The 24,253-nt window shown below is 42.9% G+C and overlaps 1 protein-coding gene across 1 annotated transcript; it reads right to left on the bottom strand.

The window, feature by feature from the left end:
* Positions 1 to 2,942: 2,942 nt before the first annotated feature.
* SYNM (synemin) lies at positions 2,943 to 23,734 on the bottom strand. The gene is made up of 4 exons (XM_064388563.1): positions 22,850 to 23,734; positions 17,408 to 17,532; positions 11,721 to 11,791; positions 2,943 to 10,193 (listed from the first exon to the last, which is right to left on the bottom strand). The coding sequence occupies exons 1-4, from the start codon at positions 23,633 to 23,635 to the stop codon at positions 6,574 to 6,576; spliced, it is 4,602 nt and encodes a 1,533-aa protein (XP_064244633.1). The 5' UTR covers positions 23,636 to 23,734; the 3' UTR covers positions 2,943 to 6,573.
* Positions 23,735 to 24,253: the final 519 nt, after the last annotated feature.

Below are 24,253 nucleotides of genomic sequence, written 5' to 3'. Positions count from 1 at the left end.
GGAAACCGTTTCAATGGAAGCTTTTCCAGATGTAGGTGTGAGCACGCCAAGCGCTCCGGCTCTCCAATGGAAAAGCAAACTGGGAGCTCACCCCGGGGCCTGAGCAGAGCTTCAGGCAGTGCCCAGCTCCAAAACCCTGCTCTGAAACTCTGCCAGGGTGCCCAGAGCTCAGCTTGGAGAGTGGCACCAAAATGTGGCAAAGTCTTCCTACCCTCTTTCTCAAGTTTTTCTTTTTCTCCCTCCCAGTATACAAATTGTCTAATAATCTGCACGGAGTGATTTCATTAAGGCTTCAGAAAAATTATTTAATACCCATAATACAGAAAAAGTACCTGCTAATACTGTACATTATATGTAATTACTGTCTCACACAAGGACAGAATAGACTGCCAGCTATCCAACCCACCAAATTATTTACCATGCAGTGAGATGGGATCTTATGGAAAAAATAAATTCTGCAAAGGTGCAGCTTACCTAGCACTAAAGCATCTTTATAATATAGGCAGTTCTTAGGTTATAGGGATTCCAAACTTTAACCCTTCCCCTCTTCAAAGAAACAGATGTTTAGCAAAGACTGATGTCAAAGTATTGCTGTACAATTACAGGGTTGTGTTATTCACAGTAACACTATTTTTCATATGTATATACTTGGGGGAAATAGATATATTTGAATTTTCTCTATCAGTTTACTCCAGTGAGAGTCTAAGAAATCTGTATCATAGAATTGTACATTGCATTACCTTCACTGCCAAATCTCATTTGGCACCCACAGCAAAAAAGGACTGACAGCAACTCAAGAAACCACTGACATATTCAGAGAGAGGTTTTAATTAGATCCCTTCTTGGCTGAGCATCTTCTTGCATCCTGTTAGAATCCCTATTCCTTTGCTCTTCTCAGAGATATTTAGGCACAGGGAGTCACACAAATGCCTGATGGAGAAGACAGATGAGTCAAACTGTTGGAAAGTTCCCTGGGCAGCAGCTCAGATTGCTCACTCACTCCTCAGGCTTTTTCCTCCACTAAATGTCAGATGTGTCACTGATTTAGCAGCCACTGCCTGAAGAGATTTGATTTGTGCCACCATTGCCATCACTGATCTTCTTGGTTAATTCCTCTACTTAAGTGATAACAACAAATTGTGGCAGAGGTGGTCATTGTGCATCTCTGTGTTTTCACAGGATGAAGCAATGGCATTAAGTGAAAGTAAAGCCAAAATTAAGAGAAAATTCAACCAATCTGAAGCAGCAGTTTCAATTGTGCAGAGAAGTTGTCTTTTTAAAAACTTGTATGAAGTAGCTGGGTCTCTTACAGGAGGCACTCTACAAAGCTAAACTAAAGTGGCAAACAACCTTGAGCTGAAAATAATCAACAGCCTTTACCTCCCTGCCTGCTCTGCAGGGCCACAAAGGCTGACAAAGCAAAGGTCAAACAACACAGACCAACACACTGAAACATCAACCCACCACGAGTCCCCCTCTGACTCCTGACCCAAATCACATCATCACAAATACAAGGAAGAGGAAAATAGAAATTTCAGCAGGTCAGAAGCGTTTTGGTTACAGTGTATTGCTTTTCCTATCAGGTTTATAAAATGTGAAGCAAATTCTATCTAGCATTAGGGTTCAGCATCTCTTAACTTTCTCACCTGGAAAAACTTTACCAAGCAGGTTTGATTCCAGCAGTAAACTCCTGCCACACCAACCTCACATTATGAATTGGAAATGGAAATCAAAACCAATACCAGTGGTTTGGGATAACCTCATAGCTGGAGATAACATCTTTCAAAACCCAGTTTTTCCTAGCTAAAGAAAAACTTTGTTATTAGGCAGGTTGTTTGTTATTTTGTTGGCTGCAGAGATACATCAGGAAAAAGTTTTACCTTTTAAACTATTTAAATTTGGAGTATGAACAAACATCTTTTATTTCCCTTTAAACTCTCCTCATATTTTCAGTGCACCTTTAAAAAGTTATCACAACTGACAAGTGTGTCAAAACCAGCAAACTAAAATTTTGATGTATTGAAAATCAACCCATTTTGAGTTCCATTCCTCACTGCTCAGAGAAACACTTCAAGTTTCTGAGAAATCATATCTTCACCACTGAGAGTTTTAACAGCAATACTGATTCACTTAATAGAGCCTGCAAACACACTTTTTCTGACAGAGGCCATTTCCAGTGGAAACTATTTTGCTGATCACTTAACCATCTTGAGATTATGCTGTGATTTAGACAGCACTTTCAGATATTTTCTTCCCTGTTTTGCAATATATGGAGAAGGTGTGCTTTTTTCTCAGTGTATTAAAAATTGAGGATCTCTCCAGAAAGTCTCACCCTTTCACATAAACTCTCATTCTGACCCATTTCTTTAATTAAGAGAAAACTGGGTTAAAGGGATGAATGATATTTTCATTACAAATCAATTGTGTGGTTAAAGAGAAAAAGGAACTTCACAGTACACTGAGGGGTACCATTTAAATATATCTGTATGTGTGTGTGTATATACATATATATATATAAAAAATTATTTTCCATTAAAGATTTAAATGGGTGTAAAACAGTTTTCTTTACCAGAAAAGGGTAAAAGTTAAGACGTACCTTGGTCAAGTGCCAGGCTCCAAGGACAATTATGATGCTGACAGCTCAGGGAATTCCACCTTCTGTGCTGCTTTACACTCTGCCTCTCCCACTCCCTGTGGTTCTCCACAACCACTGCTGGTCCCCAGGTGCTGTGTGCAGTTGGAATAAGGAACATGCCATGCTCTGCCACAATTTCTATTATCAGCCTGAAAGAGGTGAATCTTTGCTGGAATTAAAAATGAGGTTTATCCTTTGAACCTGAATTAGTCCAGCCTGAGAGCAAGGTATTTACAGACATTAAGTCCGTTTTCTTGGACAGTGCAGCCTTAAAAACATGAGACAGGAAGAAAGAGAAACATCTGCATTGATTTTCATTGTTTAATACTCAAGAGTGAAAAAGTGTAAAATCACAAAGCTTATACCACCACAAAAAAACGCAGTTTCATTGCAAATGACCAGAACACAAGCTGCCTGCAAAGTTTCACACAGCTGACATCAACAAACCCAGGTTCAACATTCTGACCGTCTTTTGAAACACCTGCTGTTCACAAACACCAGCAGCACAGAGCTCTCGCTATCTCACACGTCCTTCCTTATCTTCTATGCTCTATTTGCTTCCTAGACCAGTGGTTTACACATTTGACAAAACAGTGCCCCACTTCTGATCTGTATCAGCATAGAAATACATAGTTTTCACCCGCCCCAAAATGCTAATTATATTTGAAAAGCGTTTCGTTTAATCCAAACTCAGCGGTAAAGTTTTTATATTTCTATTAAATAAAAAGCATAATATGAGTAAGCTTCAGAAGTGCATGCTGACTGAGGGTGTGTCACCAATCTGCTCAGCCACAGGATATCATTCCTATGCAGAAAGTGATCACCTTGGGTGAGTTAGTACACCAGGGAGTAGGTTATGTTTGCTCATTAGTAACTCATGGACCTACAGCCCCAGTTCTGCACATGCAGCCACGAGGTGTGCTGGATATGACTGTCCACCTAAATACACTCTGTTGTCTAAAGGTAGAATTATCTATGTCTAAATGTCTGAGGTTAATAAGAACTAAGTGGAAAATGGTTTGCTTATATTAAAACCTTTTCAAAACTTAAACTTTTATGTGTGAGGCAACTTTGTTTTTGCAGCCTTTTTTAATGCAAAGGAACTGTGCCTGAAATGTTAAAATCTTTTTAATGTCATGCTGATGCACATTTCCAGTTCTCTACAATAAGCCAGCTTCCAATAATTGATTAAAATCCTGCTCTTAAATATAAATAAAGTTCACTGAACAAATTTTTCCTCCAGACTATCAAAACAGAAATGTATCTTGGCATAACCTACTGCATCTGACAGTGATGTGCAAAGGAATTTCTGAAGAGCTGTTGTTGCCTCAGTGGAAGCAATACTGATTTTTAATTTTTTTTAACCCTTCAATGCTAAGGGCACCTACATTTTATGAGTCACTTGCTCCTTACTGGTTTATTCAGTCACCCTACATTATAATCCTCTCAGCAGGTGAAGATAAACAGAACAGTTTTGGCATCACTGTTCCTAAGGAGCACCTGAATCTGTCAAAGATTCCACAATGTTTCAATAAATGGGCTTGGCATTGTAAATAGCTTTTTGTTGGTAGCTAAATATATTTTCTGCAGATATTCTTGTATGTGCTTTACAGAGAATGGTAAATCTTGAATAAAATTTCAAAAAAACTTACACTCATTATTTTTACCTCTGTTGCTTAGTACAGACCTGACTTCTTCCTTCATGCAGTTATTTGATACTTGAAGTACAGAATCTGGTTACTGGCAGCATGGCATCTAGCTGGAAAATTCTGGTTTATACATTATTATTAAACACAGAGATGTTGCCACCTTTAAAATCATACAATCAACTAAGGAACCAAAAATATAGGATGAGATTAGCAGTATTATAATAATTAACATCCTATTTATAAATGGAAGCACAAGATCTTTTCTGAGCATATAAGAATAATTTTGAAAATATATTATCTATTACACAGTGAACAGTATAAATAAGCTTAGATTACATTCCTTTAGTGCTTCTACAGAACTCAGTTTCCTATTCATTTTCCAGCTGTAGGTGGAACTTCCAATTTCAACAAACGATTCCAGACAAAATGAGGAAAACATTCAGAAAATTTTGCAGTGCAGACAAACCTCATGAGTTAATCTTTGGAGCATTAATAGCTTTGTACAGTTTCAAACTTAGTAAAATAAGGCACACACGGATTAAACTGTCCTATATCTGGAAGAGCAGGATATGTCAGTCAGCACGGAGCTTCTCAGCTTTGCATTTACATTCATAGTATAAAGCAGCAGTCAGCTTTGAGAAATCTACTTCTGTTAATAGTAAGGAATCTGAAAAGTGACGAGTCATGCCAGACTAAGATAGTCTAACTGGATTCTAGGATGGATCAGCACACACAAAACTGGGCTTACATAACCACAGGGAAAAATCTGGGAGTCAGCAGCGGCCGGGCCGGCGCTGCTCAGCCCCGAGCCAGGTGTGTCTGCTCTGCAGAGGTGGGCACAGTGAGTGAGGGTGTGCTTGTGTTTGTGAGTGTGTGTGTGCACAAATAGCAGCTTCTCACCTCTGTCTGTTACTCCCATACGTGCCCGGTATGGTATTTCTTACCCCAGTGACAATATTTTGGCTGCTATTTTTGTTACTGCCAGCACCGCCCAGGTCAGGCCAGCCAGTGGTGCTGTGCTGGCTTCCAAGCTCAATTTATAAAGTCACTGAATTATAAAGTGAAATTATGTCCTTCATTCAACCAATGTGCAATCCAAGTGAAATTAGCTTATTTGCAAACGATTTAAGTAGAAGGCAACTTTGGCCTGAGGCACATGTTACATTCAGAGGAACAAAAAAGGAAGAAAAAGAAATTCAAATCTCAGGTTGGGTTTGCAAGGGGAGTGATTGAAAAGGACATCTTGTTTGTAAACAAAGGATTATCTGGGAATGAGCTGACACACAATGATCATAAGTGTCATCAATGTAATTTCTAAAAGTTTCCTTCTAACAGGACACATATCAGCTAATTTCACTGTTAGGAAATCAGGCACTATGTAATCATGTTTGACACTTCACACTTGCCTTTAGCAATACCTAGTATCAGGTAACCCATAAATTGCAAAGTTGAGGTTACTAATGTACACAGCCACTGAATCTGTAAGGAGTTCTCCTTACCTCAGTGTGAACACTATCCAGTCTAGTTTTTAAATTTGTTTTCTTTTTAGATATATTAAATATACTACTGTCTAACCATACACTTCACAATTTCTCACCTGGAATACTGTGAGAAATTCTTTCCTCAGTGTTACCTCTTTCTTTTTTGCACTGCATTCAAGCTGTACAAATAATGTCACTTTTGTCAATTCTTGCTATGCTTAGTTTGATCCTACAGGATCATATTTAATTTTGTAGCTTTAGTAACTGTCTCTTATAAAGTATTCATTAGGTATTGCATATAAGTACACAGAAATGGATCTGAAAATCAGCTACTACCACTCATTAGTCTCATATTCTGTTAAATTTGTGGTTAGTAGCTTGAGATTCAAATAGAATTGCATAGTAATATTGTAGTAACCAAGTACAATACAGTATTAAGAAAAAAAATAATTTGAAAAGTCCTATTCAAGCACACATTCAATAGCTGATGTGCTATAAAACAAACAAAAAACCAGAATCCTTTGAATTCCCCAGTAGCAAATTTCTGTTTCTATGGGTGGAAAAATCTGAAAATATTAGACACAGAACTCTGAGGAAAAAATATTAATAGCATGATCTCTCCCAAAAATAAAATTTCCAATAAAATAAAATGTGCTGAATAGTGGCTTAAATTCAATACTTCTCAGTCCACCATTAATAATTGAAATAGTTTGAGTGTTTCCCCATCCCTTTTTTTTCTCTTTAAAAAAAAGGATAATAAAAAACACGTATAAACAAGCTGCTAGTTAGGCTTCATCCCAGAGTCCTTTCAGAACCACTGTCCATCATTCTCATTCTCCTCATCATCTTCCTCCTCATGGTCCAGGTAGAGAAAGGCAACTTTCTTCTCTTCAGAAGTATCCGACCTTTGGTCGACTGTTCTTTGCAACTGCACAGTTTGATCAAAAAATGACTGTTCCACCACCTTTCCACCCTGATCTTGGGAAAAACTGGAGAGAACGTAGCCACTTCTTGTGCTTTCATTTCCTGCAAGCTGGTTGCTTTCAACGATGACGTGTGGCTGCTCTTGCTGCCTGGACACCAGCATTGCCCCTTGCTGTTCTCCGCTCTTCACTGCAGATACTCCACCCAGATTGGAAACATCCATTTGGAAAGTGTAAGCTGTTTCCCTGGAGCCCACTTTAATATGCTTCACAGAGCTGCTGCTCTCAGACGACTCTGCTATTTGTGAAAGATCTTCCACCACCCCAGCAATGGGGCCTGAGAAGATGACTTCCTCAGCATGAGTTCCTGCAGGAGTTATTTTAACATGCCTGAAAGCTCTTGAGCCTCCTGAAAGGGTCTGGTCTTCCAGTTCAGTGATTTCTGTGTGCTCGGAGACAGGTCCCTGGTAGATGATCTCTTCAGCTGTCATAAATCCCTGGGGACCCATCTGGATTTGTCTAACTGAACTTTCTGCCTGTGAGTAGTCCCTCGTGCTGCTGACCTCCACTTTACCAGAGATGGGTCCTTCAAAGATAACGTGCTCAGTGTGAACCTCTTTTGGGCCCAGCCTGAAGTGCCTCATTGATCTGCTGACATCCACAGCCCCTTCAGCCTGGGAAAGGCCATCTGAGCTGTTGAGTGCCAGGGAGTCTGAACCCAACCCCTCAAAAGAGACGTCTTCAGTCACTTGCCGGGATCCTACTGTGACACGTCTTGTGGTCCTGCTGAAGTCTGTTGAGACCTTCTGAGAAAGATTTCCAGAATCCATCTCTTCTACAACTGTAGTAACAGGGCCTGTAAAAATTACTTGCTCTGTGGTTTGGATTTCGTTGGGGCCCAGTTTAAAGTGCTTCACAGATTGGCTGAATTCTGACAGCCCCTCTCTCTGAACAAGATCTTCTGTAGCACTGAGCTCCAGCGTTTCAGAACCAGACCCTTCATACAGGACCTGCTCAAACCTCTGGACTTCTGCTGGGCCAACCCTGACACGCCTCTGGGACTTGGTCTCATCAGCTGATTGTGATGACTGAGAGGCCTCTCCATAATCTGCAGTTTCTGAAACTGAACCGTCATAAACAACCCTTTCAGTGGCATGATAGCCAGTGCCACCACTCCGCCTCGTCGTGGATGAGCTGTAGATCTCTTGGTCAGCAAAAGGAGTGTATTTGTCACTGTGGGAAGAAACTTCTACACTGCTGCTATCTGAGCTCTCTTTCTTCAGGGAGTGTATTGTTGCCTTCTCCTTCTCGCTTTTGATGACTTCACCAAGCTGATCTACATCAAATTCATCAGTGTTAAGGGTCTGGGACAGATTGACTTCAGCAACAATGGTCACTGAGCCCCCCTCCTCCTTCTGATCAACTTTTTTGATATCAAATGCCAAGTTACTAGCATCCACTTTGTTGTCTTTTGTTATTGCAGAGAGTTCCTCTTTCACACTTTCTGGGAGACTGCCCCCCAGCTGCTCCAAAGCTTCCTTCAACTGATGTTTAGGGTCCTTCGTTTCCTTGGATAAAAGCCCTTTTATTGAAGTCTGAAATTCATGGGGAATTTTAATTTCTTTTTCAATAACAATGGATTCAACATGGGATCTTTCACCTTCAGGATGTTCTTTTAAAATATGGGCACTTGCTTCCTCCCCCACCACTTTATAGGTTTCTTCTGGAGACCTCGCACCCTCCTCTCTCTTACTTTGTGTGCCCTGCAAAAATTCATCTTGCCAAGAATATTTAATAGTCGATTCTTCTTCAATATGAATTTGCCCATATATTGAGTCATCATCTTTTTCATTAATAATAGGATGCTCATCAGGAACAGATACAAAATATTTCTGTTCAATAGGTGAGTCATCTTCCTCGGTTACTTCTTCCACATGAGTGAAGCTCTCATGGCGTGGTTTCTTCTTTTTGACGTCTTCATATGTGAAGGTGATGTTTTGTTCCTCTTCACCATAACGCCTCTCTCTCTCAGGGAATGAATCCTCCACTTCTTCTACTTGGAAAGGTGTTGAAAAATCAGTCCTTTCGTCGGTGGTGTAATCCAGTGGCTCCTCTACAATCTCCACATTCACAGACACGTTCTTTCCGCTCTCGCTTTCTTTCAGGCCGTGATGGACAATATCTTCTATCTCCTCCTTGGAAGGAGTTCCCTCAATGCCCTCTCGAATCACTTTTCTAACATCCTGGTTTGATAGATGCCCTAAGTCACCTTCATCAGAAATAGCTATGTCTCCTTGAACTTGAGACTGCACTGTGAACTCAGTCTTTATTTTCCCTTCATCTTCTTGCTCTTTCTTATCAAAATAGGTCACTTTGGTGTCCGTTGACATCTGTGAACTAGAAGACTGTGTGAAACTTTTAAGAATGTCAGCAACAATATTCTCTGCTATGTTTTCAGTTGGCATTCTGTGACTCCCATCCCTAATTTGCTCTTGACCTTCCAGACTGGACTCTGCTTCTGAAATCCTCACTTGGTGAGTTTCAGCAGACTGAGTTACATGTTCATCTGTGTCTCTTCCTATGGAAGTTTTAACACCTTGTACCCTTATTTCTTTATTTCTCTGAGGCCCTTTGTCAGGAGCAGGCCTTTCAATACTGATTGGTACCTCAATGACGTCATTGCTTCTTGATTCCGAGGTCAAAGTTGCATCTTTTTTGGTTGCTTCACTTTTCAAAGTTCTTGCAGTAGAAATATCACTCCCTGTTACCTTCTGGCTAACCTCCTCACGGATGTATTTTTTCTGCTCAGTCTTCCTCCCAAAATCAACAGTTTCTTCTATAAAAGATTTCTCATCAGTTTTCTTTTTTTCATCCTTTGTTTGTTTCTGCAGCTTATCTTTTTCTTTCAGCAGAGATGTCTTCTCATCAGTTGGTTTGCTGTCTCCTCTTTTGTCTTTTAGTGTGGTCCGAGTTTCAATTATAGTTTCCTCATATCTAGTTGGTTTTGCATTGGTAATCAGCTCATAAGCTGGAAATCTAGTGAAGCCTGGTTTACTTCTTTCAGCATCAGGCTTGTGGTCCTTGTCTGATCTTTCAGCATGTGCTGATTCTTTTGAAAAAGATACTGTGGATGAAGTTGTAACTTCTGTTTTCTTCCTTTCTGGAATCCTCTTTTGCTGCATTTCAGTGCTTCTCCAGCTGCTGTAGTCTGGAGTAAATGTTCTTAGTTCTTTGTGGTCTGTTACAATCTTTTCATCCTTTGTGACAGTCGTTGAAGGGCGATATGTTGAACCAAGCAGGTCCCTTCCAAAAGTTCTTCCGCCTGTTGTTGTGTGTGATCCAGCCTGTGTGGAGTGGGCAGAGTAATGTGCAGAGCTGCTCATGTTTGTCACAGGCATTCTGTGCCTCGTGTCAGTGATCCTGGCACCTGGTGAAGCTTTACTTCTATTTCTTTCTTGATAAGTAGAGTAAATATCAGTGTAGTTATAGGAAGTGTTTATAATATCTGCAAAGAGAGAACAGGTGATCAAGCATTAAAATAGTGCTTTGTATCTAAAATACCACAAAACAGAGGTCATGAACTCCAAAAACATGCACTATGTTTTTTGAAAGAGTATCTTCATTTTCAGTGGAACTTTGTAAAAGCATTCCTGTAGGTTTTGCTTGTTAATTAAGTCTGTGCATAAATTACATTAAAGCTGAAAGCAAAGCTTTTTCTCAAGTTGCAAGATCTTGCTAATTTTACCTGTTGTGCACCTGTAGTGTACTACTGGGTATTGTGTAATTTACTGAGGAATTACACTTTTGGTATTTATACCAATGTTCATTCACAACTTCTTATTAAATAATGTATGTTAATATCACAGGCTGGGTTTTTTGTTTTATTAACCTAAGTGGCCTGAAGTTTCTTAGTTCCTACTGACATTTAATGGCACAGCTGCCACCACATACTAGAAACTGCAAACACAAATACAACCCTTCACAGCCACACAACAAAGCACAACAAGGGAGAGAAACAAAGAACCTTTTAGGCTCTATCTATAGAAATTCATACAATGTGCCAGGAATACCTGACAGTTAAGACCAACCAGTACTGCACCACTCACATCTCTCACTCCTGAAAAGCCACCACATCTCCTCTGACTTTTGGTAGTGTCTTTTGGTAGTGTCTCCTGTATTATTTCTGTAATTCCTTCCCTGTTCTGTGAATATGCTGAGCATTGTCTGCAGAAGTTCTGGCTAGTCCAGATCCAAACTCTGCTGTCCAGATGCAGGCACAGTGCTCACAATCTAACAGCACAGCAGATCTCTGTGAGCATTTCAGCCTGAGCCTCTTGCATTTCCTGCACACACAGCCTTCAAATGTCTTCTGGGACTACAGCAATGACCCCTCATTGTTAAACTCCTGAGTGTTATCCAGATTAATTCTGTTACTAATTGCAATGGCCACAGCAGTCACAGTGAAGGTCCATCTTATCTAAAATCCTGTTTGCAGGGACCAAGAGTAGATACACAGGGAAGAGTATAAGAACAGGGCAAGTAAATAGTGATACTTCCCTTGTATACTCTCACAGCCTCCAGAGATTTGCAGCTCCTAAGATAGAAATGGTATCTTTATGTTTAGTAAGTCTTTGATTTGTCTTTCATTACTCTGCTAAAATATCTCTTTAACCCCATGTGAACTTTTTAACACTCACAGTGCCTCAGGATGATGAACTCCATATTTTTAACTACACGTGCTGTTAAACACCTCTTGCTATATACTTCAGAAATCTCTTAAGACCTATGGGCATCCAAAAGTTCTTGAGAGCTACAAAACATCACTCCCTACATTCTCCACTCAAGCCATGATTTTATAAACTATCTCATATAGAAGAGCAATATGTTGATTTAAAATACTAACACTCAAAACTAATTCAATATTCACATTGCAACACACCCATAAAAATATACATCAGGAACACTATAACATAATTATTTCCAGTTATATTTCATTTAATTCAAAATTGACTTTTTAATATTCATATTTTACCTTCAGACAGTTTCCCTGCAATCTCTTCTCTCCATATAATCCATGGCTTGCTCTCCCCTTCTAACAAAGCTCTGCAAAACACAAAGGGCATTTCATTAAAATACTGGGAACAATAAGCACAATATTTTATATTTAGAAGTCTTAGAAACTGAAACAATTATCCTGTAGTTGCCACATTCCACTATCCCAGCTTGCTCCAAGCCCCATCCAACCTGGCCTGGAACACTTCCAAGGATGGGGCAGCCACAGCTTCTCTGGGTAAGATGTTTCATAAGAAAATACAAAAATGAAAAAAAATAATAACAGCAACCGTCCTGTTTGTAAAAGAGTAGTAAAGGTGGTGTTGAAATGTGATGTGAGGGAACTGTTACAGGAGGATTTGCAAGTTCTATCATTTTCAAATGAAAAATGAAGGAAAGTATAACTTCTACTGTCAAGCACAGTGCTGAAGTAAACAATTTAGTGTTAAATTAACTATTCTTAGTTCCTGTTCCATTGGAAATCAGCACAAGACATTTCACAAAAAAGGAGTAGGGAAATTCTCTGTGACAGAAGCTGCTTGGTTTCCTTTAATACCCTCTCTGTCTGTCCCTGTCCCTTCTGGCAGTGACACTCCAAGAGCTCCCACACTTCCAGGAAGTGCAGGTGCAGCAGCCTGGAAATGCCACATCAGGGTCATTCCCTGTGCAAGGCAATGTCACAGTCAGCACAGCAGCTTGGGTGGGTTTAGCTGCTTCTGCCAGCCAGTTGCAGCATTTCTGGGTTTGGGAATGCCAGATGTTCTGCACTGATAAGACACAGCTGCAACATCAAAGCTGGCAAGAGTAAGGCTGGAGGGCTGTGATAGCCAAGGCTTCTGACTCCCTGGGCAGGAGCTGAAAGCCACTTAGGACTGGGGTACAAACATCTCTGCTGGACATTTATGTCAAAACTAACAAAGCAGGTGTTTTAAGCATCACCTGTTTACACTTCCCATGACTGATGGCTTTGGCACTAGCAAAATATCATTAGCAAGGTTTTCTTAGCCTTGATGGATTTGTGTAGATCCAGAAGAAAAGCTGGGTTAGAACCACCTAAAACAGGCTCAGATGGGCATCTTTCCTTCTATTTTGTGAGTTGAAAAAACCCAGAGTAAAAGCAATTTATCTTTCTCCAAGCTGAGAGAAAGTTCAGAGGAGTTAGATCCCTTCAACACATGTAATGTTCCCAAGACCAAACATCTGATCTGATGAAGCCAGCGAATGCCAAACAAATTTCTCTGAGAGACCTGCCAGAGAAGCTGGTGGTGACGCTGCAGAAACACACCCAGGAGCTGGCAGTGAAAGCGTTAACCATGACGAAGGAAAGCAGGAATGTGGGGAGTTTGACTAAGGATTTCTGGCTGCTGTTAAAATAACAGTTGTCCAGTTGCTGCAGCAACGTATGATGTCACTAAAAATAAGTTCCAGGAGGTAACTGTATATGGCAAAGGGCAGCAGCCCACAGAAAAGCTGGATCTGAAGTATTACTACTGAAAGTGAAAGGCAAAGCTTCCTGAAACCTCTGTAAAACTGGACAGAGAATCAGTGTTTTACTGGGCACTTCATCATATGCATGACCTCACGCTTATCAGAAAACCAAGAAAATGTTAAACTGAGCTTGGCTTACTAAACTGGCACAAGAAAGGGCAGTGTACTGTACTGAGCCAGCAAACTCAGCTTGTGCTGCTCAGCTCGACCACAGCTTGAGTTTATGCAAGTCATTTTGCTTCTCTGTTCCTCTGCCTCCTTTCCCAATAATAGCCTCTTGGTGGTAAAGTCTGCCTTTAAACTTAAACTGCCCAAAGAAATTAATTTCAACTGTATGAACTTTTAAGCACTCATAATAATAATAAAAAAAACACTGCCCCAAGCAGTAGTCTTCTAAAAAAAATAGCCATGTCAGCTACTTCCTGGAAATCAGGCTCCAAATGACATATAGTCCCTTTTTGCTAACACTTAAATTAAGTGTTACCAGAAAATAATCCAACTGCACCGTTAGCTCATCTCATTATTAATGTCATTTATCTAAAGTTAGCAGGGAGGTGCTCGTCAGCCTGTGCTGGATGACAACAGAAACAACCAGTCCATGAGAGCAGGAGGAGGAGATAAAGTGGTTGGGGTGGGGAGAGAGAACAAAAGGATGTAGTGCAAATTTTATTATGGGCATTCGGGACAGTAATGACTTCATTTCAGCTACAGAAACCCAAAATCTCAGATGGGGCAGTTGGCCAGCAAGCCATAAAAACTCATCCTCTCTATCCTGGGTATTTGCTAAGGAGTTACAAAAAAATCCCACCTCTCCAGGAAGCGGGGTCATTCCACATCCTTTTTCCATCCTCCCAGTGTGAATAACAGCAGGTAACTGCATGTTAAATTCCCCAGGTATTGAAAACTCAGTGTGTTCTCAAAATAAAACCCATACAGGAGTAGAGCCTATTGGATGAAGGAATGAGATGACTGAAAAAGCTGTGGTAAGTAGCTCAGAGGAGCTTAATGCTGGTGATGATTCTGTGAGAGGAAGGCATGGAAAGGGTCAGAAGTGCTGATGGAGGAACACAAGTCCAAGTTCACCTGGCAAGTGTGTTCAGAGATCCTAACAATGGCCATGGAAATAAAAAAGAAAAAAGGTGTGTAGCCTTTGGTGCTTCAGAATGCAGGGTGCTAACCTGAACAGAACACTTCTATGACACTGGAATTTCAAAGTGAAATATTTTACCCTTGAACAACATATTTTAGAGAGGACAAAGAAGCTCCTGAACCTATTGGTACAGGCTCTGGGCAGCCTCTGCTATGTGAAGTTTCTGCTAGGTAAGGAGAAAGGCCTGAGAATAATTCAGATTCTAAGCAGGTTTTCCATCTCCTTTTAAAATCAAGAGTTTTACAGGGTGACTAATTCACCACTTCTCTCTGGAAATAAAACCTAAGCATAGTTAAGTAGCTGTGGTTTTGAAGGATTCCAAGGACACAGAACAAAACTGTGAGACACTTGATAAATATTTACTTCAACAGTGAGAAAAGGGCTTAGGAATGAATATTCCCATGAGGTGTAAATCCTCAAAGCCACATATTTCTCTTCCTGAGTGAATCTCGGCTCCCAGAGCAGGAAGGGTGAGCAGAGTCAGAGAGGAAATCCACTTGGACCTTAAGGAAGGGTGTTCCTTGCCACAGTGATCCTTCTTCCCACTCCAGGAGCAGTGGTGACTAATGGAAAGAACTGACCTTGTAACAGAACTGAAGGAGTTGTAAAACAAAGAGAAAACACAGGGTGGGAGGTAAAAAGAAGGCTCCAAGACCAGCTACCACACCCTTAACCTATAGGACCAGGAGGAAAGGAAATGCCAGGGCCTTGGTGGGAAGCTCTCCATGGAAAGTTCAGGATGTTGCACTGAGTGTGGATAGGAGCCTTTTGTTCCCAGTATGCATAAGCCAGGGTATATGCCAGCATCCTCTGTGAAAACCAGCTGAATCTGTGTTCACATGCCCTTTATTTCACAGGTAAAAAGACCTGGGAGAGGAACAGGATTTGAAAAGCACATGAGGGAGCTGTCCAGAATTCTCCTACTCAACCTTACTGACTGGGTGCCCTCCCACAGCAGGGCTGATAGCGACACACAAGAAGAAGGAACTATTTTCGTTGATAAAAGGAGAAAAATAAGAGGAATAGGTAAAACTTCATAAATGTAAGACCACAAAACAATAGCTTTTCAGCTTCTGATATTTTAAAATAATTTTGTTTGCTAGCATTTGCATGGTTTTTATCTGTAGCAAGGCCCATTCTCTTGCTCCCATCTCATCTTCAGTGGGCAGATGCTCACTTTTCCACTGACATCTGCCTTGCCAAGGCCATCAGTGACCCCAGCTGCATTCACATCCACCATGTGAAGAAACCCTACAGATTAAGGAGCTCTTAACTGGACAACAAACACACTGCAGGTGATGCTGAATTGTTCTCCTTTCATTAACCAGGGCAGGGAATCCTTAGACAAACCAATAATGCTCAGATAATCAGTGATACAACTCTGGAGAAATTCCAGAATTTCATGGGCTTACAAGGTTTCCAAACAACTGAATATCTGGGCATTATCATTCCTAGTTCTGGATGAATACTAATCATCAAAACAACTCTGATAATTCTGTTATTGTGACAGTGCTAATCCTGTTTTGCAGATGGATAAACCAAGGGAGAAAGTTTAACGACAGCAGTGAAAGTCAACAACAGAGCTGGGATTAAATTCAGAAGAATGATGTTTTTCAGCAAAGTTAACAGAATTAACACAGAGAGATAAGGATCACAACTGGCTACCACTGCCACAGTAATGCTCCAGACACTACTGGCTTTCCAAGGACCACAGGGATCCCACTCCACCAACAAACATCAAGCAACATACTGCTGCTTATCAAGTGACTGCAGGTTACTTGTTCCCCACTGTTTGTGATTTTATCTCATCCAGAAACCAGCCTTGGTTTGTGCCTCCTTGCAGTCATTCTCAAGGCATCTTGAACAGAGTCTTGGTGCTCTTTCATGAAGACATTCTCTGCTCACTACTCCTTATCAAGCTCTTCAGAAGTTATTTCAAGTTTCTCATGTTTACAGTTATGTAACTGAAACTAAATTTCAAAGGCATCATTGGAGTGATAGTGCACACACCTCACCCATAACTCAGCTGGTGCTATCTTTATCCACACTTACTCATTCACACTCAGGACACAGCATTAATGCTTTAGGACACAGAAGCACATATTGTATTTAACTGGAAATACCCCATCTATTTACACTGCCTGAATATTAATAATGCACCCAGTGTAGACAAGGTAATGTCAGAGGCAGTCTCCTCAAAAAAATACAGAAGTAGCCTGACATTAAATTTTTGCAAATTATCCCAAGAATTGCACATCTCTCTGTATTTGAAGATCAGTATCTCAATGAAATTTATGGAAAACATTGTGCTGTTTTGTAGAAAAAACACATCATCTTTACAAGAAGGAAGGATCTTCCTCCAGTTCATCAGTTTTGGGTTATTTAGGATTTTTTTCATTCCAAATCAGTTTTGTGCCATGTACATCATGATTCTTGGCTTTTCAACCCCACAACTACTTAGTGGCTAGAGAGAGGTACAGTTCTGGAGATCCATTAGCAGAGATGTTGTTTGCTCTTATCTCACACTTGATCTAAGCATGTTTTCATAACAAATCAAGGATGGAGAAAGCCAGGACTTAATCAAACAGACTTTTCTGTTGTCTTCCCACTATCCTACAACTGCAACAAGGATGTGGAACTCACAGCTCACATCAGTGCTGCAGGTTGTCACTAATCAACATATTTAAACAATGAAATGTGCCAAGTAAGTTGATGGCAACTACATAACCTCAAGTTTTATTGATTGCAATGTAGGGATATTGTCTCCTCAGCTTGTAACCAAATATTGCCCCAAAAATCCCCATCAATCTGATATCCACTCAACCAGGACTAAGAAGGTTTCTTCCATATCACTATATTTGTACCAAGTTAATAGGACTCCTATGAATTATATTGGCTTTAGAGCCTTGAGACTCCCAAAGTCACTGTTTATATTTTAAATGCTGGAAAGGGGATGAATGGGGCTCCCACATCTACAAAAAGGGATTTAAATTATCCTCTGTCTAGACAGTAGTGACCACAAATCTTACCTGTAGGTTTCAATTTCAAGGATGAGGCCTGCTTTCACCTGCAGGAGTTCTTGGTAGTCCCTCAGGTAATCTGTGATTGACATGGTCAGGAACTGCTTTTCTTCTTCCAAGGCATCAATTATTCTCTGAACAGAAACAAATTATTTTTAGTTTTGAAAGAACATAAAAATCTGTACACTTCAATGCCTTAAAACATAAAATTTTTAATTAGGAAAAAAAATTGATACAAAAATACATCAATGCTCTAATGCTTCAAAAATCAGAAGAAATCAGCTCCATGACCTCCCCATATAACAAACTGAAGTAAATTGTTCCTGAAGCAAGTTTTATGCTAAGTTCATTTTATTCCTTACTAGGCTGGTTAAATTATTTCAGTTAAATCCATTCAGATGCCCTGTGCAAAAGTTATTAAGCACACATAGCAAGGAAAATACACTTCTTTGTAAGATTTATATGTGACTAATTTGGCCATTTTAAGACATGCTTAAATCACACCTGAGATCAGAAATTTCAGCAATTGTTTTGCCATGAGAACCTTATTTCACTTCCAGTATTTTCAGTTCCACAGATGTGTGGGTTCAAACCAGTTTTGGAATTTGAGCATCTGAAGACACTCACAGTGCCCACAAGGTAAAGATGAACCTCCAGTGGTTCCTTCAAGTTTTTTACAGGACTTGGATGCCTGCTTTGAGGCCCATCCAGCTCTGTCCTAACTGCTGCTCAGAAGATGGATAAAAGATTGCTCATTTTCATCTCAATAGGTTATATATATATACACACACACACTAAATGGCAGAAGGAAGAAAAGACTAGAAAATGCTTTAATCACTGGTGTTACCTCTCACATGAAGGGTGAATTGTCATTTTAATATATATATATTTTTTTTTGTACCAAATCTAACCTTGCTAACTAATATGCTATAGATTGCACTTTGTTCTGGGGGCTGGCAAGACATAAATTAAATATCAACAAAGGCCAATTCTGTTCTGTTCCCATCACTCTGCACTATGCAGGAGCTCTGAAATGTCATTTACAGAGCAAAACCTCATACACATGTACAACACTGAACAGGAATTCACAACAATGTATTTTAGATTTCATCCTGAAAACTGCTTTGCAATCAAACTGGAAAATCAAAGCACTGATGGTTTAGTTTTTAAAAATTCAAGATATATCACTTATAGGCAGCAAGTGCTCCAGTATCACAGTATGAGCAATAGCATAAAAATCAAGATACAGCAGGGGACTCTGCTGTTAATGCCAGCATGATGTGCTATGCAGAAGTAAGAACTAAGAATATAAAGTGCTGGCATGTCAAACATTAATAGTTTTGGGTTTTTTTAAGTAAAACTAAAAAGAAAGCTCTATGAAGGAAGCTGCCTATATTTGCCTTTACACGTGGGTACAGTTCTCTATAGAACATAAATTTCCTTCTCCATTTGCCTTTGCAGCTCTTGCTAAAGGATTACACTGATGTTCCCCTTGACACGACAATCCTTGCCTACAGGCTTCAGTGTACTTAAAATTCCCTTTTTATGGCAGAAGACAAATCACATCTGCATATCTGAAAGAGCACCACAAACCCCCAAGAGCCTCCTGCAGACCCCAGTGGAGGCACCATCCCATGGCCAGGCAGACCTTCAGCAGCTCTGAGGTAACAATCCTGCTCAAGAACAGCACAGACACAATGGAAAATCCCGAGGGGAGAAGGGAAGAAAAGTAAAAGGACTGTTTTTTAAAGGAAAAGGTTACCCAGTAAGAATGACCAGGGTGCAACAGAACCAGGAGTCAGCAGAAGGTGCAGAAGAAAACCAATCCCTAAGAGCTCTGGTACAAAATGATTCAGACGTTTCTTGCCTCTACAATTAAACACAGAATAACCTATACATGTCAGTGCATTCCATAAAAAGAGCTTTAAATGTTGCAGTCCCAGGAAAATCTGTACAGGAAATTTCTACACTGGACTACAGAGTGTGGGGAGCTCTGACAGACAGGGGCTGTTCAAACAGGACCTTCAGTCCCTCACCCCCAGGTTCTCCAGCCTGGGTCTGAAAAGCCACCTGGATTGTGCCCCTGGGGCTGGAGAGCACTGGGGATCCAAGAGCTGGAGTTAATGATTACCATAAGGGGCCACACAACCCAGCCAGCTGTGCAGTAGCTCCAAAGGAATTAATTCCTCTATGGACTGGGTGGCAGACAGCCAGACACCCAGCCCTCCATCACTGATGCTCAAACATAAAGCAGAAGACAACTGGACTCGAGTCCTGTCTCCAAGCACACCAAAAAGCACAGAAACCAATCCATCAAAGTCCAGGAGACTGCGAGCCAACAAACCCATTTTGCAAAAGGTAACCTCTGCTTGGCAGATCTGGTGTTTTCTTCACACAGGACTCTCTTGGAAAGATCTGCTTCCAGCCACATCAATCACAGCCCCCAAATCCCAGTGATGTCCTGCTAGGACTAAGTAAAGGAATAGAAACTGTTTTCTCACCCTCCATGTGTTCCTTTCCAGGCAGCACTGGGAAATTTTAGAAGGGCAGCAGGGGGGAAAGAATTTACTTGGGTTGTCCAAGCTGTACCTACTGAGGGAATAGAGGATTCCAGGCCCCAGCCCTTTCCATCTGGAACTATTTACTGATCCCACAGCTCATTCATGGCTCAGCAGGGGAGGAACTCACCCTGCACTTGGCTGGCTCAGAACTGGTGCACAGAGAAAGGCACATGACATATTGACATTAAATGTGCATTTGACAAGATGTTTGCTCCTTCTCTTGAGCTCACAGCACTGACACAGGAACTGATCCTAAACCCACCCTTATCAGTGAAAAATACCTGCCTCATCTCAGAGCTGCAGGATGGGCCATGGACATTTACATCCAAATAATTCAGGGTTCTCAAACCACCAGGAGTTTTTGCATCAGTATTCTCATGGCACACAGCTAAAATTATGGAAGAGACCTACTGAGTTCATCCCTTTAGCACTCAGGAGCAGTGAAAACTTTCCAGTGTATGATTTACTGCCTGCTACATTATAACTCCAAATACTTTTTTCTATTTAACGCTGCTGAAAGCTTCAGTGAGGATAAGGGCAGTTCAGGAGGCATAGATGAACATATAAGGCAACTGGATGATATATGGAAAATATGAATAAATCTAATTGCCATTGCAGCTGCAATGAACAATAATAACTTGACTTTAATCTGTACATACATATCATTTCTGCATGACACTCTACGGTAAATAAGCATGGAATTGATGTATTTTAAAGAGTAGTTTAAAACCCATGCTGAACATACTTCAACCAGTAAGAGAAATGAGTGAGAAAAAAAAAGCTTTGATCCCAAGAACGAAACCTGAAACAGCTGCTCCTACGCATTCCGTAATTTTTCTTCCTGGATGTGAGCAAAAGATTTTATTTGTCATGTACAGGAGACTGGCAACTGCAAAAAGGCCTTTCTCATTAAAACCCAAACAAAAGACCACTAAGAATTAATAAACTCTATGACATATCTGAATATACATCTAGATAATATTTCATTTCCGGTGGAAATGGTCAGATATTTTCAACATGCTTTTTTCTTCTTCTTGTATTATTAAGATTTGAAACTATTTTTCAAATAGTAAAATCTAAAGATGCCAAATGTCCATGAGAGTAACAAGGAAGTCTGTGATGTTGGTGTCAAAATAACAATCCATTTTGGAGCACTGCATCAGGACCATTCAAGGACATCCATTGATTTTGATTATTTGACTTCTGCAATAGATTGCTGGCATCTACAACGGGTTTCTCCAGTTGCTCTTTCAAAGAAAATTCTTTAAAAATACAACCAGATACACAGAAAACTGGTTTAAAAACACCTTGCTGAGCTGAAAAAGTTAAATAAAAGCCATTCTCACCGGCTTTAGAAGAAAAACTTGTGGCATGGACAGCAAGCTACACAAAATGCTCTCTTTGCTCCATATTTAGAGGTTTTCAGTTTGAGCAATGATGACTCTTATTATAAATCCGTAATAAAAACATAGACAGCAAGAAGGCCATGTTTTGGAAATCTAAGAAATTTTAAATATAAAATGGAAAAAATGAAGAGGTTTATTTCTTCTTTACATTTTCAGCAGCTTTTGCCTGTTGGATAGATTTAATTAATGAGGGATTTACAAATGTCATCTTCTACAGCTTTGGGAATGTTTACATATGTGACTGTCAGAATGAATTGTCCTGTCAAAAACGCAAAAAAAAAAATATTTAAAAGTTAAGAGCCTTTCCCATTACTTCTTACATACCTAATCTGTCTCAGTTCACAGCATCTGCAAACTATGCAGCTTCCAAACAACCCAGCAGAGTACAAAAAACAGACACGCACACAGCAACAGGTCCCAGTCCCCCGCCAGCTGCCAACATCTCCATAATCTGCACAAAGCCGGGCAAACACGGGGTCCAGGCACACACCGAGCTCCAGCAGGGTGTTAATACAGGGTCTAACAGTGAACAAAAGAAATGTTGCCCTCGGGAAATGGATGGATGGGCTGCATGATCTAATACGTGCCCTCCCCTCGGAGCGGGATGAGCGGACACTGATCCTCCCACGCACGGGGGATCTCACAGCACAGGGAACATCCTCATCATCCTGACAGCAAACAAACCCCAGCTGCAGGGTATGCCTGTTTGACACCACCAACATCCACCTCCAGCATCTTCTCGCCTCTACACAAACTTTTCTTAACTACACTGGGGACCACAAGCTTTTCCTGAGGCTCAAAGCGCACTGGAATGGGTGTAAAACAGAAAGAAAATGCAGATTATTTCTCTGATGGGGACAGGCCACCCTCAAGCCTCAGGGTTGATTTGCTCCCAGGGGCTGCTCCGTGTCCCAGGCACTCCTGCCAGGAGCCCTGGCAAGCCCGTGTGCCCGCTCCATGCCCCTGGCCACCTGCCCAGGGCAGGTCGGGAAGGGAGCACCTGTCACCAGGATGATGTCCTCAGGGTCACTGTCTCCCTTCTCAGTCACACCCTTCGCACCCAGCTCTCCCCAAACCCCTCGGGGGGCTCCGAGGGGCTCCCTGCCCACACAGAGAAGGGCTCAGCAGCGAGAGGTTCCTGCTGGACCACCTCCTCTTGCAGCCTGGGGAAATCCCACTGCCAGGAGGCAGAGTGAGCCTGGACCACCTCCTTCTGCAGCCTGGGGAAATCCCACTGCCAGGAGGCAAAGTGAGTTTGGACCACCTCCTCTTGCAGCCTGGGGAAATCCCACTGCCAGGAGGCAAAGTGAGCCTGGACCACACCGAGTCAGAGCGGCTTTGGCAGCTCCCAGAGCAGAGCGAGGAGGAGGGACAGGGAAGCCGGGCTCACATCGCGCCACGGACCAGAACTGAAGGGAAAACGCGAGTGACAGGAGTGTCATGGGAAGGGGGAGAGCCCCGGGACCCGTGTGCCACCCACGCACCTGGTACTCCTCCAGCTCGGCGCCGTGGCGGTCCTGCAGGGCCAGCATCTCCTGCTCCAGCCGCTCCCGCAGCGCGCACAGCTCCTGGCCCTGGCGGTGCAGATCCTCCAGGTGCTGCCGGCACTGCCGGCTCTCCTCCCGCAGCAGCTCCACGTTCTCCCGGTTGCGCTGCGCCTCCTGCTCCTGCAGCACCTGGATCTGCTCCTGGTAGCGCAGCAGGGTCTCCCGGCAGCTCTGGTTGAGCAGCATCTCGTAGGTCTCCTCCAGCTCCTCCAGGCTCAGCCCGGCCAAGGGGGGCGGCAAGGCGGCCAGGTTCAGCCGCAGCTCCCGCATCTCCACCGCCTCCCGCCGCTGCCGCTCCGCCATGTGCCCGTGCTCGGCCTGCAGCTCCAGCAGCAGCTCCTCCAGGGCCACGCACTCGCCCCGCAGCCGCTCCAGCAGCGCCCGCTGCCCGGCCAGCTCGGGCTCCAGGCGCCGCCGCATGCCCAGCACCTCCGCGCCCAGCGCCCGCAGCTCCTCCAGCTCCCGCCGCAGCCCGTCCCGCTCCAGCTCCGCTTCCAGCTTCGCCCGGCTCAGCTCCTCCAGCTGCATCCGCAGCCAGGCCAGCTCCTGCTCGGGCACCTGGAGCCCGATCAGCTCCTGCTCCCGCAGCTCCGCCAGCTCCCGCGCCAGAAAGCGGTTCTCCTCCTCCAGCTCCCGCACGCGGGTCACGAAGACCCGCAGGCGGGAGTTGAGCTCCTGCAGCTCTCTCTTCTCGTCCCATCCCGCTTCCCAGCGCCGCCACATCTTGCCGGGCCGCGGGGTCGGGGCGCGGTGGCCCCGGGGCTGCGGGCGCTGCGGCGGGAGCGGCGGGAGCGGCGGGCAGTGCGCGGCACCGGGACGGGCCCGCCCTCAGCCCCGGCCCTCACACCCGGGCCCGCCCCCTGACGCTCGGCCCCGCCCCCGGCCCCGCCCTCTGCACCGCGGCGCCCCCTGCCGGGCTCATGGCTCCCGCCGAATTCCTGTGGGGGACTCAGAGCCCGGCTTAAGGAGCAGGGCCCAGTTTAAGGAGCAGGGCCCGGTTTAAGGAGCAGGGCTCGGTTTAAGGAGCAGGGCTCGGTTTAAGGAGCCAAGTCCTGCTGAGGGAGCAAAGCTTCATTCAGAGAGCAAAGTCCTTCTAAAGGAGCAAAGCCAGGCTTGGGAATCAAAGTCGAGCGCAGGGAACAAGGCCAGGCTTGAGAAGTAAAGTCAAGCTCAGGGAGCCAGTCCTGCTTGGAGAACAAGGCCCTGTTTAGTCAGGAGCCCAGCCCTGCTTAGGGAGTTCCCACATTGCTGTCCTGATCCCGTTTCCTCGGCATTCCCGTTGTCCCTGCTGGCACCGCACTGTTGGGGCACAGCCCCGGCTGCTCTGCTCCCCACCAGGGA

This window comes from Passer domesticus, chromosome 14 (assembly GCF_036417665.1).
Source record: "Passer domesticus isolate bPasDom1 chromosome 14, bPasDom1.hap1, whole genome shotgun sequence".
Classification (NCBI taxonomy): Eukaryota; Metazoa; Chordata; class Aves; order Passeriformes; family Passeridae; genus Passer; species Passer domesticus.
Note: the sequence above shows the minus strand (reverse complement) of the source record. Positions and strands in the feature narration are given on the sequence as shown.

What these genes read in the sequence shown, in the direction of transcription:
- SYNM (XM_064388563.1), bottom strand. Translation starts at nt 23,635, where the DNA reads ATGTGGCGGCGCTGGGAAGCGGGATGGGACGAGAAGAGAGAGCTGCAG. An exon ending in CCGAGCTGGAGGAGTACCAG is followed by an intron (nt 17,533 to 22,849) that starts GTGCGTGGGTGG and finishes GTTTCTGTTCAG; the next exon opens with AGAATAATTGATGCCTTGGA. An exon ending in TGCAGGGAAACTGTCTGAAG is followed by an intron (nt 10,194 to 11,720) that starts GTAAAATATGAA and finishes CTCTCTTTGCAG; the next exon opens with ATATTATAAACACTTCCTAT.